This window comes from Arvicola amphibius, chromosome 4 (genome assembly GCF_903992535.2).
Source record: "Arvicola amphibius chromosome 4, mArvAmp1.2, whole genome shotgun sequence".
Classification (NCBI taxonomy): Eukaryota; Metazoa; Chordata; class Mammalia; order Rodentia; family Cricetidae; genus Arvicola; species Arvicola amphibius.
The window spans coordinates 3647720-3664485 of record NC_052050.1 but is presented as its reverse complement, the minus strand read 5'-3'; the positions used below and the strand labels follow the sequence as shown (position 1 = coordinate 3664485).

The 16766-nt window shown below is 47.4% G+C and overlaps 1 protein-coding gene across 1 annotated transcript in view; it reads right to left on the bottom strand.

Moving 5' to 3' along the window:
* Cyth1 (cytohesin 1) overlaps positions 1–9075 on the bottom strand; it is an 83272-nt gene extending 74197 nt beyond the window's left edge. Inside the window, exon 1 of the mRNA XM_038326563.1 lies at positions 8950–9075. Coding sequence (XP_038182491.1) covers positions 8950–8971 — 22 coding nt within the window. The 5' untranslated portion in view covers positions 8972–9075. The remainder of the gene's footprint in view (positions 1–8949) is intronic.
* Positions 9076–16766: the final 7691 nt, after the last annotated feature.

Sequence of the window (16766 nt, the reverse complement as noted above, 5' to 3'; positions counted from 1 at the left end):
CCCACTGCTACAGCGGGTTAGACTCCCGCAGTATGCCCACTGCTGCAGCGGGTTAGACTCCTGCAGTATGCTCACTGCTGCAGTTAGAATCTGGTGTTCTCCAGCAATCAAAGTCAGAAACCAGAGTACCTGACTTTGGTACTTCCTTTTGGCTCTTCCTTCACATCTTCTCAGTGTTGTGCCCTCCCAAGCACTGATAACCAAATTCTGTCCACTTCCTGCCCATCACTGTATTTATTCTCTCCTCTACTTCCACTGCCCCAAGTTAGGCCCTCAGCACACTACACACGGAAGGTTGTGCACTCAGTGCCAGATTAATTCATAGATCTTTTAAAAATACACACACACTATCATACACACACACACACACACACACACACAGCCCCTGCTGCTTCTTAGCCACTCAGGCTTCCTCCCTCCACCTTTTGCCAGGCACACACCATATCTGTAACTCAGGCCTCCTGGCCTACCTCTCCCTCTCTCTACCTGCAGTGTATCTGCCATGTTCTGCCTACTTAGATCACCTGACCTTTCTAAACAAGTCCAAGCACCACCAGCTCCTCCATGACAATTCCTCTGCCCAGTGCAGTGCCTGTCACATCCATTATCTCATGGTCCTTCATGGCTTACCTTCATGCCCATGTCCTTCTCTGAGGCCCAAAGCCTCCTGACACCTAGGCTGTGTGGACCAGAGCAGGGACCACTACCTGATGACTAAATAAGCAGTTAAAACCAGCTACTGGAAAGGTTCTCACCAGCGCACCCTTCATAGCAACGGCATGAAGGACAACAGGGACCTTAAAAGCCACCCCTAAGCAGAAACAGTGTACATGGGCATATGGCAGGCAAGAAGGTATTGTCCTGACCCATGCTCTAAGTTCCAACCAACCACCGCAAGAACACTGGCATCATCCTCCCTGAACAACAACCTGCTAAAATCCCCACTGCCCCCGTCTGCCGGGGCAAAGAGAAGCAAAACCCCATCACCAGCAGTTTGAGAGGATGTGGGATTCACTTTTTGAACATTTCTAAATGCTTCTCTGCCTCCTCCAGGCCTCTATTATTGCAACTGAAACTAAGCAACAATAATTAGACAGACAACCAGGCTGTGGCTGGGGATGCAGTGCAGACAGGTTCAGGCAAGAGCTTTCCTTTGGAAGCCCACTCTGCAGGACTTTCATCTTGGGGCCTGGGTGTGGCAGGAGACTGGTCAGGGGCATGAAGAAGAGATCTACCAGCAAGGATCTTCAACTCAGATTCTCCAACCTCTGAAGCTTGCTGGTCAGGGCTGCCCTACCCTTAAGTGACCTTTAATCTGGTTCTACACCCTTGGGGAAAAAGGCCATCACCTGGTTTGTACTGGAGAGTAATAGCCTACTACTCATGGGTGCTCCAAACAGGTAAGACAAAACTCTACCTGAAAAAAGGATCTCCTTTGACACATGGAATATTCAGAGAGGAGAGAGTATGGTGCCTACAAACCCACAGACAGAGCTGTCCACCATCAAAAGCCAGACTAACTATCCATTTAACTTGCAATTTTCCTCTAGCGTAGTGTTCTCAGCCTTTCTAATGCTGCAGCCCTTCAACACAGTTCTTCATGTTGTGGTGACTCCAACTGTAAAACTATTTTCATTGCTACTTCATAATTGTAATCTTCCACTGTTAGGAATCGTAATAAAAAAGCTGTGTTTTCCAAAAAAAAAAAAAAATGGAATGACCCTCTGAAAGGATCATTTAACCCCCAAGCCCACAGGTTGAGAACCACTGCTCTAAAGGAAAGATTCTGAACTTTATCAGAGGTATAACACTATAAAATAGAAAGATTTTAATTTTAGGAACAATATCAGTGACAGGTTCAAAGCAAATAAAATTGACCAAAATCTGACTCAAGCCCCCATCAGAACTGACATCTACTTTCCCCATGCCTAAAATAGCAGAGTGAGCAAATATGTAAATCAGGTGATTTGACAGAGGTCATTAAAAGGGCTCATCTTGGTTAAGACATCATCATCCTATAGCCAGCTCATGACACACAAAGACGCAAAATGAATACTTCTAACCTAGCTAGGAGTAAACAGATTTAGTGAGACATCATTTGATGACCACCACATCAGTTCTAGCTGAAAAGCTCTTAGATGCCAACCCTCTCACCAGGAATGGGGCACACAGGTACAGTCCTTTTGAAAAGCAAACTGGCACCATGCACCAGGAACTCTAAATATACTTACACTCCCTGACATGTCGACATCCATTCAGGGATGTGTAATTATAGTAGTCTTATGTTTCTAAGGAAGCTCTCAATTCACATAATTGTGCCCTTTTTAAGCAAAATCATTAAGTGTGCAACCAAATTTGAAAACAATGAAATGCCATCCAGATCACAGAAGAACAAAGAAAAGTGTTTGCATATGGTGAAACAGGCCCAGGAGAGTCAGTGGTCCTGTTTGGGATGGAGAATGAAAGCAAACCCTGAACTCTGCACATTACACCAGAAGGGACTTGGTTCAATCTTTTAGTCCTTCGTGGTTGCTAAGCTGCCTACAATGAGACCTTAGGCCCCACAGCCTGCCCTAGAGGACAAATTTTTTTAAAAGCAGCTCTCTTCAAAATGCGACATGCTCCAGTCCTGTCCAGAACACTGTCTGCAGAGAGCCAAGGCGAGTGGAGGCCCATCTCCACTCCCTCACTCCAAAATGACTTCCCAAAGTCCGTTTCTTCCCTCACATGGGGACAAAGAAAAGTCCAGCAGAAGCTGCTCCAAGTGAGGGCAGAAGGAACACCACACCATGGTCTTCCTAAGGACCAGTCATGGGAAGGTGGTCATCCTGCCAGAGTTCTGATGCAAAATGATCACTACCAGGAAGTCACCCTGGACGGCCATGTCAATACATCTAAGCCTATCCCAAGACGTGATTCCACATCGCTAAAGATCTGGAGTTAGCCAAGATCCTGGCAAAATACACATTCAGAAGTTATTACACAGTCTCTGAGAGTTCCCAGAGGTCTGGCAGGAGACCAACCCTTGGGAACAATCCTGGGCACAGGAAATCAGGTTACAAGGCTTGAGGTCCGAAACCAGGAAGAAGAAACAAAATCCCCAAGTCAGTCTTCTCTTGGATAGGGTACCCTATGAAGGTTAAAAACAAGTCTTGTTTTCAAGCCTGAGCACTGGGGAGTCAGGATGCACATTGATGAGTAAGGAAGTAGTAAGACTCATAAGGGAAAAAAGAGCCAATTATTTGAGTATTCAGAGAGACTAGGATATCGACCAATAGTGAGAAATATGAATACCTTTCTTAAGACATCAGCATTTTAGAAAATGTGGTTAAGAGCACTTCCTGCCCTTCCAGAAAATTTAGGTTCAATTCTCAGCACCCACATGGTGGCTCGGAGCCATCAGTAACTCTATGTATCAGGCACCAGTCATACACATGGTACCCAGACACACAGGCAAAACACCCGTACACATAAAAACAAAAAATAAATAAATAAAAAAGCTCCAGGTTGTGGTGGCACACATCTTTAATCACAGCACTTGGGAGGCAGAAGCAGGTGAATCTCTCTGAGTCCGAGGCCAGCCTGGTCTACAGAGTGAGCTCTAGGACAATCTCTCTGAGTCCGAGGCCAGCCTGGGCTACAGAGTGAGCTCTAGGACTCAAGACACCTTGTCTCAAACAACAAACAACAAACAAGAGAGAAAGGAGGGAGGGAGGGAGGGAAAAGAAACCACTAATTCTACCTTTTTTCTTTAAAGAAAAATCAGCTTTAAAATTATTATTGGGGCTAGAGAGATGGTTCAGTGGTTAAAGCACTCGTTGCTTTTGCAGAGGACCTGGGTTTGATTCGCAGCACCCCCACGGTGGCTCACATCCTCCGTAAGTCCATGGATCTCCACAGCTCACCCTAGAGCATGGTCAGCTCTTCCTATATCTGATACGGATATAAAGTCTCCTTTTGGCTATAGTACAACACATGGATTTCTTGTTGTGGAAAGTTATTATTTCCACTCTATAACCCTTTCCCTGAAGAACCTTCCAGAGTCCTGGGCACATAAAATTAGGCTACAACTGCTCAGAGGCCCTGCTCCCACCAACAGACTCACTACAGCCTACATCCTCCACACCTGCCCTTCACAGCCATGCTTCTCCGTAGCGAGGCTCTACTTCTCCTGGGGCACCATACCTAACCATGCACAGAAACCAGGTCAGATCCTGGCAGTCTTCAGTGAACACGGAGACAGGAGACGGATGGACAGAAGGAACAAATGAGAGGTGATCCTGAAAGCCCTGAGTGCTGTGTCTGTTTTTATCTCTCCATCCTAGCCCTGAGTACGCTCTGCACACTTCCCTCATGAGCCAGAGACACCAAGTGTGCAGCTGCACTTCAGTCATCCCCACATGCTATGCAAATCAGCTATCTTCCCGCATGTCCTTCCTCGCTGCTCGCCCTCTACCAAGAAACTGAAACCTAGATTTTTCTCAACTCTTCTTAAATGCTGATAATCTAACTAAAAGTCGACCCTACTTTGCTTGCACTGGGCCCAGGAGCTCAGCACGGAGATTATATCACAGGCTCTACAGGAGCTGGATGGAGCAGGCTATCTGGCAGACCTCTTTTGTAAGGAATAACCACGCAGCTCATATGAAAGCTTTCCTAAACATAAAGGCCAGTTACCTGTTGACAGCTTGCCTAGGCAATCCGACCTGAAAGGAGCAGAAACAAGGTGTTCAATGTGTATCTACTATGATAAAGGGCGGAGTCCAAGGGCTTTTAAATTTCTATACGGGGAAAACAGGCATGGTGCGCACACCTTTAATCCCATTGTTAGAGAGTCAGAAACAGGTAGATCTCTGAAAATACAAGGCCAGCCTGGTTTACATAATAAGTTCTTGGCTAGCCAGGGATACACAATGAGACCCTGTCTCAAAAAAAAAAAAAATATATGGCAGCTGGAGTTATCTCTGTGGTTGAGAGCGCTGACTACTCTTGCAAAAAACCCAGCTTTGATTCCTAACCCCCACATGATGCTCACAACCCTCTGCAACTCCAGTCTTGGGGATGTGGCCCCTCCTCTGACCTTCAAGGGCACTAGGCACACATATAGTGCATATATATACACAGCAGACAATAGACTCATACACATAAAGCAAAAACAGAATTAAACTTATATGGACATGATGCTTAGGAAAGACGTTAACCTGGGAGTGGTGCACATCTGTGATCCAGCACTTAGGAGGTAGAGGCAGGAAGACCAGAGTTCAAAATTATTCTGAGAGACACATGCGTTTGTGGCAAGCTTAGCCTACATAAGACCTAGTCTCAAAGTTCAAAAAAAAGTTAATAATAGAATCCAGGAATTAGCCCCAACCTGATGACTCTATTGTGCAGCAGAGTGAAGATCCGCCCTGGGGAGGCCCTCCCGTGCTCCGTGGTCACAGTCCTGCACAGTACTACATAGAGCACTATCTGACTCAAGTCAGACCCAGTGTCTGTGTCCTAAACGGGACGGACGCAAAATCTAAGCTTACACTTTTTGTTTTCTTGAACACACACAGTTGAGCATAAAGCCAACAGTACTGTCCAGCAGGACTCCATAGTGCTACCAGAGTTTTTTCTAGAAACAGGAAAGGTACAAGCCTGCATAGGTGCGGTTATCGAATGATCTCTGCCTGCTGAATACTAAAGAGGCTGCAGTCAAGACAGGCCTCACTGCGTGCTTTTGTAAGTTCCTTTAACTGAGCAGCAAACCTCGAAGATATGTGCTCTGTCTTCAGCACACCATACATGAGTTGTGCTCCAAAGGTTTCATTTCAATACCAAACTGATGGCTCTGTAATGCAAACGTATTTCCTACAGAACAGCAGTAAAGGCCCAAGGCCGGCACAAAGGCAGACAGGGCAAAGCCGGCTGAAACATCGGCATGTAAAAATGTCAAAGCCACATGAAACAGTTTCTTATTATTTAAAAAACGAAGTATTATGGCACAAGAAGTTCATCTGGAAGACGACAACGGAGGCCCTGAGCGTGCCTGTGTGCTTTGTGAATCCCCAGCACACGGTTCCTCTTAACATGTGGAAACTGGCCCAAGTGAATTCTCTACACAACCTCTAAGGGGAATGGGTAGTTCTGACACTAAAGCAAAATGAGCTGGCAGGTCAGCCAGACACAAAAGCAACACACCTGTAGTACCAGCTACTCAGAAGGCAGGAGAATCACTTAAACCTAAGAGTTTGAGGTCAGCCCCAGCATCATAGGGAGGTGCTCCCCTAACTCAAAAAGGAAAGAGAACAGGAGAAGGGGGGGGAAGAGAGAAGACAAGGAGAGAGGAGGGGAAGGGAGAAGATGGGAGAAGAGGAGAGGAGGAGAGAAGGAAGGAAGAGGGGGAAGGAGAGAGGAGGGGAGAAATGGAGGGAAGACGGGAGGGAGGAGGAGAGGAAAGGCGAGAAGATGGGGAAGGGGAAAGGATAGAGGAAATAAGGGGGAAGGAGGGAGAAGAGGGGGAGAAGAGGAGAGAGGAGGAAAGGGATGGAGGGAGGGAAAAAGCGAGGGAGGCTAACCTCCACCTTCCCATGATCATTGTATACCATATGATACTTTAAGTTTTCTTGTGTTTAGTCCCTCTAGTTCCTCCCGGATAAAAAGATGTAAAGGTGTATAAAGGGGGAGACAAGCGTTCACCACTCTGTGAGGTCCTCCAACAATGGCTTGCAAACATGCCCACATCTGGGACGGTGAGACACCTTAGAGGGTTAAGGCACCCGGTGACAAGCCTGACAACCGGAGTGTGATCCTGGGACTGGAAGATCAGAAGCAGAGAACCAATTCCTGTAAGTTACCCTCTGACTTACATATGCATTAAACAAACAAAAATATGCAACAAAAAACGTAAAGATGTCAATGTGCTAATCCTAAAACCTTTTTAAAAAGTGTCTCCTCACAGGACACAAGAAAGGCTGATGTCGTGGGTGGCTACGTTTATCCTGGGTTATCCAGGTGGTTGTGACACAAAGTGTCCTTATGAAAGCACAGCTGGTAGACAGAATGGAGAGATGCTACCCACTGGCTTTAAAGAGCGGAGGGAGCCATGCACCAAGGGAAGCGAACATGCTCAGAGCTGGAAGGACAAAAAAGCCGACTTTTCCCTCCCGTCTCTGGAAGGAATACTGCCCTAATGAAATCTTGGTACCAGCCCTGTGGGACCTAATTTGGACTTCTGACCTCCAGAACTATATAGTAAATTTGGGTTTCGGTCCCTGTTCATGTCAATAACAGGAACTAAAACACTCTGCTTCCATTTTTCCTTTCCAAGTAGAAGTCATGCCTGAATCAAGGCAGTTACTATTAAAACCAACCAGAGCAGCGGCCTCTTGCCTCACACAGCAGGCAGTAACACCAGGGGAGGGCATGAACAAAGCATGGCAGAACACGGGGACTCGGGGGCAACAAATGACAGGAGTGAGAGAGCAGCGGCCAGAGCTTGTGAAGGTTTCCAGCGGAAGACAAAGCTCAGAGGGTCCAAAGTGGACGAGCACTCTCTTGGGGCCTGCCAGCAGCTTTTCAACCATAAAGGAAGGTGCACGTTGCTTTTACCTGGAAGGCAGCAAAGGCTGGCCTGAATTCCACTGCACAGGCGCCACCTCTAACGCTCAAGGTAAGTGTTCACACATCCAAGGCTCAGGGTCGGGCTCTTAGCCATAACCCTCCTAGCTTCACCAGGTCAGAGTTCTCTATAGGTTTACCTGCAAAGACCTAGCATGCTTCCCTTCTGGCATTTTCATACCTGATGGCAGAGTGGAAGGCAGCAATGCTGCCTGTGTGGTAATAAGCCAGAGTCCGCCTCCAAGAAGCATGCTAAGTTCCCGATCTGTACTTCCCTGCCAAACCAGAAAAGTTTGCCACGCTCTACCTGCCATTCTTTCTTCCTTTCCTCTTGGACACAATGCTGACACCACGTAAAGCATTTCAAATAACTTTCTGCAGCTCCTGAGACTGCAAAGCCTCTAAGCTACCAGAGGCCTGGCTGACCACCAGCAAGGTGAGCCGAGAGAATCTGAATTGCTTCAGTTCTGACCGAGGGTGTGGACTGGTGTCATTACCCTCCTGTCTACCTGCAGGCAACAGCTCAAACTTGATCTCCTTGCCAAGTGTGGTCAGGCCGTGACTGACAGACGTGGGGACCAGGAGCACGAACCTGGCCGAGGTCCCGTCTCAGAGGCCTTGGTCAAGCCACTCGTGTTCATCTCGGAACAAAGAGCTGGATGGGGCACGTAACTTCTAACACCCCGGAGAGCCGGAAACTACTAGGGAACGCAGGCCGGGCGTGTGGCTCCCGCAGCCGCTCGCGGCGCCAGCCAAGCGGGTGACAAGCATCAGGAGATTCGCCTCCGAGACTCCGACCCAAGCCACCCGGCCCTGGAGACCCTCGACGTCCCGGGGCTTCGCGGCATCCTGATGACCCTGGCGACCCTCAGCGCCCCGGTTGCCCCCGCCCCGGAGACCCTCTAACCCCGGTGACTCCCCTCCTGGAGTCCCTCAGACTCGGAAACCCTCAGCCCCAGCGACCCTCAGGCCCGAGTAACCCGGGTCCCGGAGACCGTCAGACCGGGTTTAACACCACCCGCTCCGGGCGCCCTCAGCCTCGGGCGACCCCTGCCAGGGACTCTCCAGGCCTGGGTGACCCTCAGCCCCGGGTGACCCTCGATTCCCGACGATCATCAGGCCCGGTTGACACAGTTCCCGGCGACTCTAAGATCCAGGTGACCCTCAGCCCCGGTGACCCTCAGCCCCAGCGACCCTCAGGCCGGCGAGCGCCAGGCCAGTCACCCCGGGGCTCTCGCACTACGGCCGCCCGTAGCTCCGCGCCCCCCGCCCCGCGCCCCGTCCCAGGGACGCCGGTCGCCGGCAGAAGCGCACAGAGGAGCGGCGGACCGGCCGGGCCCCACTCACCATAGCTGTCGTCGTCCTCCATGGCGCCGGCGACCGGCTCCGGCCCCCAAGACTGCCGGTGACCTCCCGCAAACCGGAGTCCTGCCAGACACCAGCTCGCCTCAGGCCAGCTCCGAGCCCCGGAGCCCCGCCCCCCGCGCCTCGCCCGCACTGCCCCGCACGCGCCTGCGCACGCGCCTCCCGAGGCCCCGCCCCCGGCACGAGGTCCCGCCCCTTCTCTCCCCCCCCCCCCCGCGGATAGCGCGCGTGCGTGGACACCCCCGCCCCCGCCCCCGAACTCCAACCAGGTGTTTACGGACGCCTCTTTGGCTTGCGTTTACGCGCACGCGCAGCACCGGCGGCTCAGCCTATTATGTGGCCCCGCCTTAAACCACGCCTTTGCTTTTAAGCACCGCCCCTTACCCTCCGCGGGGCGGAGCAGAGTTTCGGGTTTCGAGTTTCCTAAGAGTGCGTAGGCCACGGGCGTGGCTTACTGGCCGAGCGGGCGGTCCTGCCACCAGGCTGATTACTGGACCCAAGGTCATGGGCGCCACCGAAGGGTAGGTGGCCTAAGCTGAATTCACCTTAGACTCCAGCTTGGCCAAGAGGAAGTTACCTAAATTCATCTGAGTTCTTTACTTATACCTGGGTCCGGTTCTATAGGAGGACGTGTCAACTGCAGACTTCACGACCTTAGTAGCGTCAACTGTGCTGCTTTCTTGGGCTTGTTCGAGGGAGGACCAGTTAATCCTCCTTAGCAGTGCTGGCCAGGGGCTGTCCCTGGGGAGGTTCAAACATTTGTTCCCCAGGAGGTCTCTGCGGAATCCATCCGTGGAAGTACCAACTAATGATGTGGAAAGGCCCTTAGGGAATACCCTGTCCTGTGTGTGAACCCCAGACAAGTGACACTTAGGGCAGGGACTGCAGCTCAGCGACAAAACACTTGCCTAGCGGGTGAGAAGCCCTAGGCTGCATCCCAGAGACCAGATAAAAAGAAAACTGATGCCCAAAGAGTCAGAGAGTCACACGTAGGCTGGGACATCATCACCAGGTGATAGCTCCCTGTCCCGGATGTCCCCACCACGACACCATGCAAGCACTTCCAACCCCACTGAGGTCCCACAGGGCCCTTTAAAATAATTCCCGAAAGGCCTAGGGTAGTGGTGCCTGCCTGTTGCATGCTTGTTAGCCCAGCCTCCCTGGAAGCTGAAGAAGAAAGACAACATAATGAACCTCCATCTCAAAAACAAAAACAACTCAAAATACAGCAAAACAATGTATGAAGGGACCAAAGGGGACACCGGGCGGGAGCTCCTTCCTCACTGAAACAGAACTGAAATCCTAGAGCTGCCCAAGGGCAGCCCCAGAACCAGCCTTCTCCCTCCACAGCTTCCCTTCTGTGACATGACTACCTGAACAGCTTCGTGGGACTCTCTGGGCACCAAGGGGTTAGATCAAGATGGAAGAAAAGTCTAGGCCTTTCCTTGTGGGTCCCCTCTCCACGGTGTGTGCCCTTGGCTGCAGAGCATGGGGCTGGTGGGTGTCCCCGAGGGGTGACAGCCAAGTCTGTAATTGCTCAAAATCTCTGTGCAGCTTCAATACATTTAGATTCCCCAATGCACCCCCTTATACGTGCCCCTGTGGTGGATACGCTGCAGTAAGTATATGCACATTTTCCTGGAAGGATCTATGAGAAAAATATAAGAAATGAAATGGGAGATGGAGAACCGGGACTTGATTTTTTTTCTTTAAAGACTTTTTAAAAAATGTCTGTCTGTGTCTGTGTTAGTGAGAATACCTCTGTGTGTGTGAACATGTGTGTGAAGGTATCCATGCAAGCCCAAAGAGGACATCAGAGTCCTTGGAGCTGGAGATACAGATGGTTGTGAGCCACTAGAAAAGGGTGCACTTGCATACACTAATATCAAGAAGAAGAAAAGGCCGGAGGTGAAGAGATGGCTCAGAAGCTAAGAGCACATGCCTGTTCTTGCAGGGGACCCAGGTTCAGTGCCCAGCATCCACCAGGCATGCATGTGGTACACATACATACATACATTCACATATAAAATTAAAATAAACAAATTATTCCTCCTCTTCCTCCTCCTCCATCTTCCTTTTTTGAAAACATTAAAATAGGTTTGGTGAAGCAGGAGAGATGGCGGAGCTGTTAAAAGCACCTGTTCTTGTAGAAGACCCAGGCTTGATCCCCAGCACTCATGTGGTGGCTCACAACAACCTATGACTGCAGTTCCAGATCTTCTGGATTCTAGGGCACTGCATACATGTGGAGCCTACATATACGTGCATGCAAATGCCCATATACTAATAAAATTAAATTTAAAAAAATAAAATAGAATTAGCCTCCTCAGACCTCTCACTATGATGTTCCCTTCTCTAGTTGATCTCACTGACAACTTTTCTTTAATGTGTCTGTCTGTCTGTGAAATCACTCTTTACCTTGTGATTATACAAAATGCTATAGTTGGCCGGAAGTCTGGCTCACCCTGCCGGTTCCACTCTAACTCCCGCCCCTGCCTGCCTCACTCTTTCCTCAGCTCAAGTCCTGGTCCTTGGTCCCTGGTCTCCCTTTTTCAAATCCTCTGGGGCCTTCACATCTGTTGTTCACTACCTCAGTGGCATGTGAATCACAGGTTTGGCTCCTGTTCTCATTCTCCCAACAAGGATACCCATGGTGTTGCCTCCGAGGAGTTGGTTATTTGCTTTGCTAGGTACATTAGGAAGAACAAAAGAAAAAAAAGACACCAAAAACATTTTCTTGAGAAATTTACCAGCATGTGGTAGTGCACACCTTTAATTCCAGCACTCAGAAGTCGCAAGGCAGAAATAGGCCGATCTCTGTGAGTTTGAGGTCAGCCTGGTCTACAGAGTGGGTTCCAGAACAGCTAGGACTATGAAGAGAGACCCTATCTCAAAAAAAAAAAAATAAAAATAAAAATAAAAAAGCAGATTGCCTGTCTCACCTAATTGTCCCCCTACACATCCTCAGCCACAGGAGCTTCTTCTTAGAAATGCCACTCCTTTAAACACATTTTTTTGAGATTATAATATTATTACATCATTTCCCACTTCCTTTCCTCCCTCCAAACCCACCCATGTATTTCTTCATTACTGTCTTTCAATTTCATGACCTCCTTTTGTTGGTACACATGTGTAGATGTGTTCCTGTCCCTAAATGTACAAGCACAGCCTGCTCAGGCGGGACTCTGTTCCTCATATGTATGTTTTCAGGGTTGACCATTTGGTCATGGTTGACCAGTTACTCCGTGTGCTCTTCCCCAGGAATGCTATTTCCCACACTCTCCGCATTCCTTAGCTTTCCGCAATTCTCTGAGTAGGGCTGAGCTTTCCCTTCCCACGTTAGCGTGACTATTGGTGTCAGCCTTATTGGGTCATGCTTAGACACTCATGTTGCTGAGACTTCATGGATTTCTAGGAGACACAGTCTTTGTATCAGACATCCCAATCCTCCAGTGCTTAGAGTCTTTCCCCCTGCTCTTCGCTGGGCCTTAGGTGTAGGCCGTGTGCTGTCGATGTGTCATCTGGGGCTGGGCTCCACAGCCCTGCATTTTGATTAGTTGTGGTTTTCTATAATGGTCTCTATCTGTTGAAAAAAACAAACAAACAAAAAAAAAAACTTTCCTTGGTTAGAACAGAGAATTACTCTTATCTGTGGGTAGCAGGACAAATACCTAGAATATAGTGAGGGATTATGCTGGTTCCATAAAGTGGCGGCTGCAGGCTCTTCTCTAAGATGATTGACTTAACAAGCACTGAGTAGTGGGCTTGTGTAGTGAGGAGCAGGCGGGCTGCATTCCTTCCTGGCTCCCGTCTACCTGGCTAGCTTATGCCCCGAAATAACAACACACAAATTGTATTCTTTTAAATACTGCCTGGCCCATTATTTTCAGCCTCTTACTCACATCTTGATTAACCCATATCTAATAATCTGTGTAGCACCACGAAGTGGTGCCTTACCGTTTAGTTTCTAGCAAACGTCCATCTTGGGCTGGAGCTTCATCGTATCTGGCATCTCTCTCTGAGGAGAGGCACGGCAGTCTGCCTAACTTAGGAGAGGTGTGGCATCTTACTGATCCTTCTACCTCACTTCCTCTTCCTGTTCTGTCTACTCCACCCACCTAAGGGGCAGTCTATCAAATGGGCCAGGCAGTTTCTTTATTAATTATCCAATGAAATCATCAGATAGATAGAAGACACACCTACATCATTTCCCCTTTTTCTGTTTAAACAAAAAAAGAAAGGCTTTCACTTTAACATAGTAAAACCACATATATATAAAAAGCTACATATAAAAAAGTTATAAAGCAAGAATTACAGTTACAATATTTATATCTATTTTATCTTTTATCATAACAATGGAAAACTATAACTATCTATCCACTCTTCAACTCCATCAAAGACTCCAGAAAGATATAATACTACCTAAGTAAACAAGAAATAATCAACTTCCAAACTCTAGAAATCACAGAGACATCTTGCTACCTGGACAGTCACCCAAAGTTCTTTTGTACCATTGGGGCATCCATCTTCGGCCTACAGGCCCATAAGTATCCAGCAGACATTTCCATGAAGCAGGAAATTTTGAAGGCAGTTCAGTCAGTATCTGTTGTGTCCTGTAGAATGTCTCACAGACTCTTTCATGAGTCAGGAACCCCAAAGAATCATCTCATATTTAGGCAAGTTCAGCAGTCCTCTCTCTGTGGGTTCTTTGTGTCCAGTTTCTGCAACAGTCCAGGCAAGAGCAGTTTCTTGCCCAAATGGCTATCAAACTCAATAAGGATCCTCTTCGATGCCCATCATCTTCTTGAAGTAGATTGGTGCTGCCAGGAGCAGACATGTCTCATTGTCATGAAAAGCCCTAAGTTATTAAAACATCTAAAATGTGATATTCTGTAGTCTTTGAAAGATATGAAGAATGCCTATTTAACTTAAACATATCTCTATATATCTAGAAAATCTAACATGACTACAAGCTTGACTATTATCGATGATTATCCATTAACAACCTATATTTCCTAGTTATACATTACATTCTTAAATGAATTACACAATCACAATACCTTAATCAAGAGCAGAAATACATATACATATAACAAAATTGACCTTAAAATCTATACCAATGCAAATTATTCATATCTATATCATATCCCCCTTTAAATGTAAAAGAACATTTATAAACAATATTTGGGAACATGGGCGCAGTTATTTCTCTCCAAACTGCTTCCTGCTGAATGGGGACGCTGTTAATCAGATCTTTCATGGTGTAACCTGTGTGCCAGGTTCATCTCAGTCATCAGTTGGGTGAAGTAATTTTCTGAAGGTGTTCAGAGCTGCAATCTTTCAGGAGGGCGTGGTCTATCATACCATATTGGGATAGAAACAATCCATAGGGTCTCATTTTCTGTAAAAGCAAAAGAAGAAACTCTTTTCCAAAGTATCATATCCTTAGATCCAAATTCTGAAGTCAAGTTATTTTCAAAATGTCTATCTTGGATTAGTTCAGCAGCATTTATAAACAAATATCTTATAGCAGCTGTTGCTCCTTCCTCAGCATTCAAACAATTCAAAGAGAGTATAATAGTATACAGCATCAAGATTCTTTGTGTATTTTCCATCTTTGTACAGCTTTATTTTAACCTCTATTTCGTTTATTTTTACTTTTATTTTTTATTTTTTGACAAGTTCTCTGTATATCTTTGACCTGCAATAACTCTGCAGACCAGGCTGTCCTTGAACTCTCAGAGATCCACTTGCCTTTGCTTCCCAAGTGCTGGGATTAAAGGTGTGTGCTACAACACCTTGAACTCACAGAGATCTGTCTGTCTCTGCCTCCCAGGCATTGGGATTAAAGGTGTGTGCTGCCACACCTTGAAATCACAGAGGTCAATCTACCTCTGCCTCCCAAGTGTTGGGATTAAAGGTGTGTACCACCACAACAAACTACTTCCTTTTTTTCTTTTTCTTTTTTACTTTTAAGAACTTAAACCTTTAGCTTGCATGTATTTTCAACACATTGTAAACCATTTTGACATTTTCTTCAACTTTGAATCTTTCTTTTACTGTATATCTCTCTTTTTCTGACTACATGAGTCTTTAATTTACCAAACAATATCTGTAGGACTAAAGCCGTGGCTTTGACAGCTAGATCCAGCCCATTCCTTAGCTTTCCAGCCTCATGGCAGAGGTACTTGCTAGAGCCATTTTTATTACCACAACTCTGTGGTGTTTCAAGGTCCCTGCCAGTAAGCAAGCTGCAACAGTGTCAAACAACAATCAAAAGCTCCATAGTCAGGACTGCCTGCTTGAAAGAGTCAGAGTTTGTCCTGGCAGTACAGACCAGAACGCCAGCATTTTAAAACAGCACAACTTTTTTCCTGCTGTGGCTGAAAACCGAAAAGCACACGTTCAGCTTTTCATCAACACTGTTTAAGTGTTTCGTGGCAGGACCTCTTAAAAGAGCTGCAGGGTTTTGCAGCTAAAGCTGAGTCAGGAAGCCTCTCTTAGATGAGAGCGCTTGCTCAGACCCGAGAAATTGCTGTTATCAAGAAAACATGCTTTACTCTAGTCTTTCCCAAGCTTTCTCAGGCTTTCTGTGGATTCAGTTATCCACGTTGGGTGCCATTCTGTAGTGAGGGCTTTGGGCAGGCCGGCTTTTCGTCCTGCCTGGATCCCACATGGTTAGCTTATGCCCCGAAATAACAACACACAAACTGTATTCTTTTAAATACTGCCTGGCCCATTATTTTCAGCCTCTTACATCTTGACTAAACCATATCGAATAATCTGTGTAACACCACAAAGTGGTGTCTTACCGGGAAAGATCCAGCATGTTTGACCTGGTGGCCGGCTTCATCGCATCTGGCATCTCTCTCTGAGGAGAGGCACGGCAGGCTTGGCTTCTAGTACTAGGCATGCTTCTCCTTGTGTTGAGTGAATTTTAACTCTAATTAGAGAGCTGCTGGTAACCACCAACGTCTGTGTGCTACCGCTGCCGTGCTGGTCATTGTGGCGGCTCATATTGTCTGTCGTAGGTAGGTAGGTTGGTTGTTCCCCTCCTTCAGAAGCTTGCAGGGTACCTTTTGGTAATATGAAGATGGTCCTCAAGGAGGCTTCCAGGTCAGTTCCAGCTCCTGGGCCTCTGGGCGGTGTCTGAAGTACATGGTTTCTTCAGCAATAGGGATTTACAATCTTTGGGGGGAGGGGTGTAACTGAAGGTAATAACCCACAATGTTTTGGGAGTCTCTTGGACAGCCTTCAAAACAACTCAAAAGACGGCTTCTCAGGCCTGGCATTGGTTTTTTGTTAGTCTACGGCTCTTGGGGGTGGGGACTGTCAGCCCAAATGGGAAAATTTCACTGAAACTGTCTGTTTATACACAGACTTCTAGCATTATAGGCACCTTAGGTAGATAGGAGGAGGAAGAGGAGACCTTAGGGCTTCTTCAGGCACCCTCACTGCATTTTACCCCCTCCCCCTTTCTCCCATAATTATTTCCCTCCCCATCCCCAATTAGAGCCCGTTTTCCTATTCCCCCTCATGTCATATGCACCTTGCAATCCCCCCTCTATTGCTCCTTTCCTGCCCACCCCACATGCACCTTGATATCCCCCTCTATTGCTCCTTTCTTGCCCGCCCACAATCGCCCCTTTACTGTACTGGTTCCCGCAGTTACTCCAGGTTACACACTCACACCTGAAGATTTGAAGCTCCCAGCTGACTTCCTACCATCTACCCCAGCCATCCATTATAATTTCAAAATTTAGAATTGAAAAATAATTTTTTTAGCAACAATAACCCAA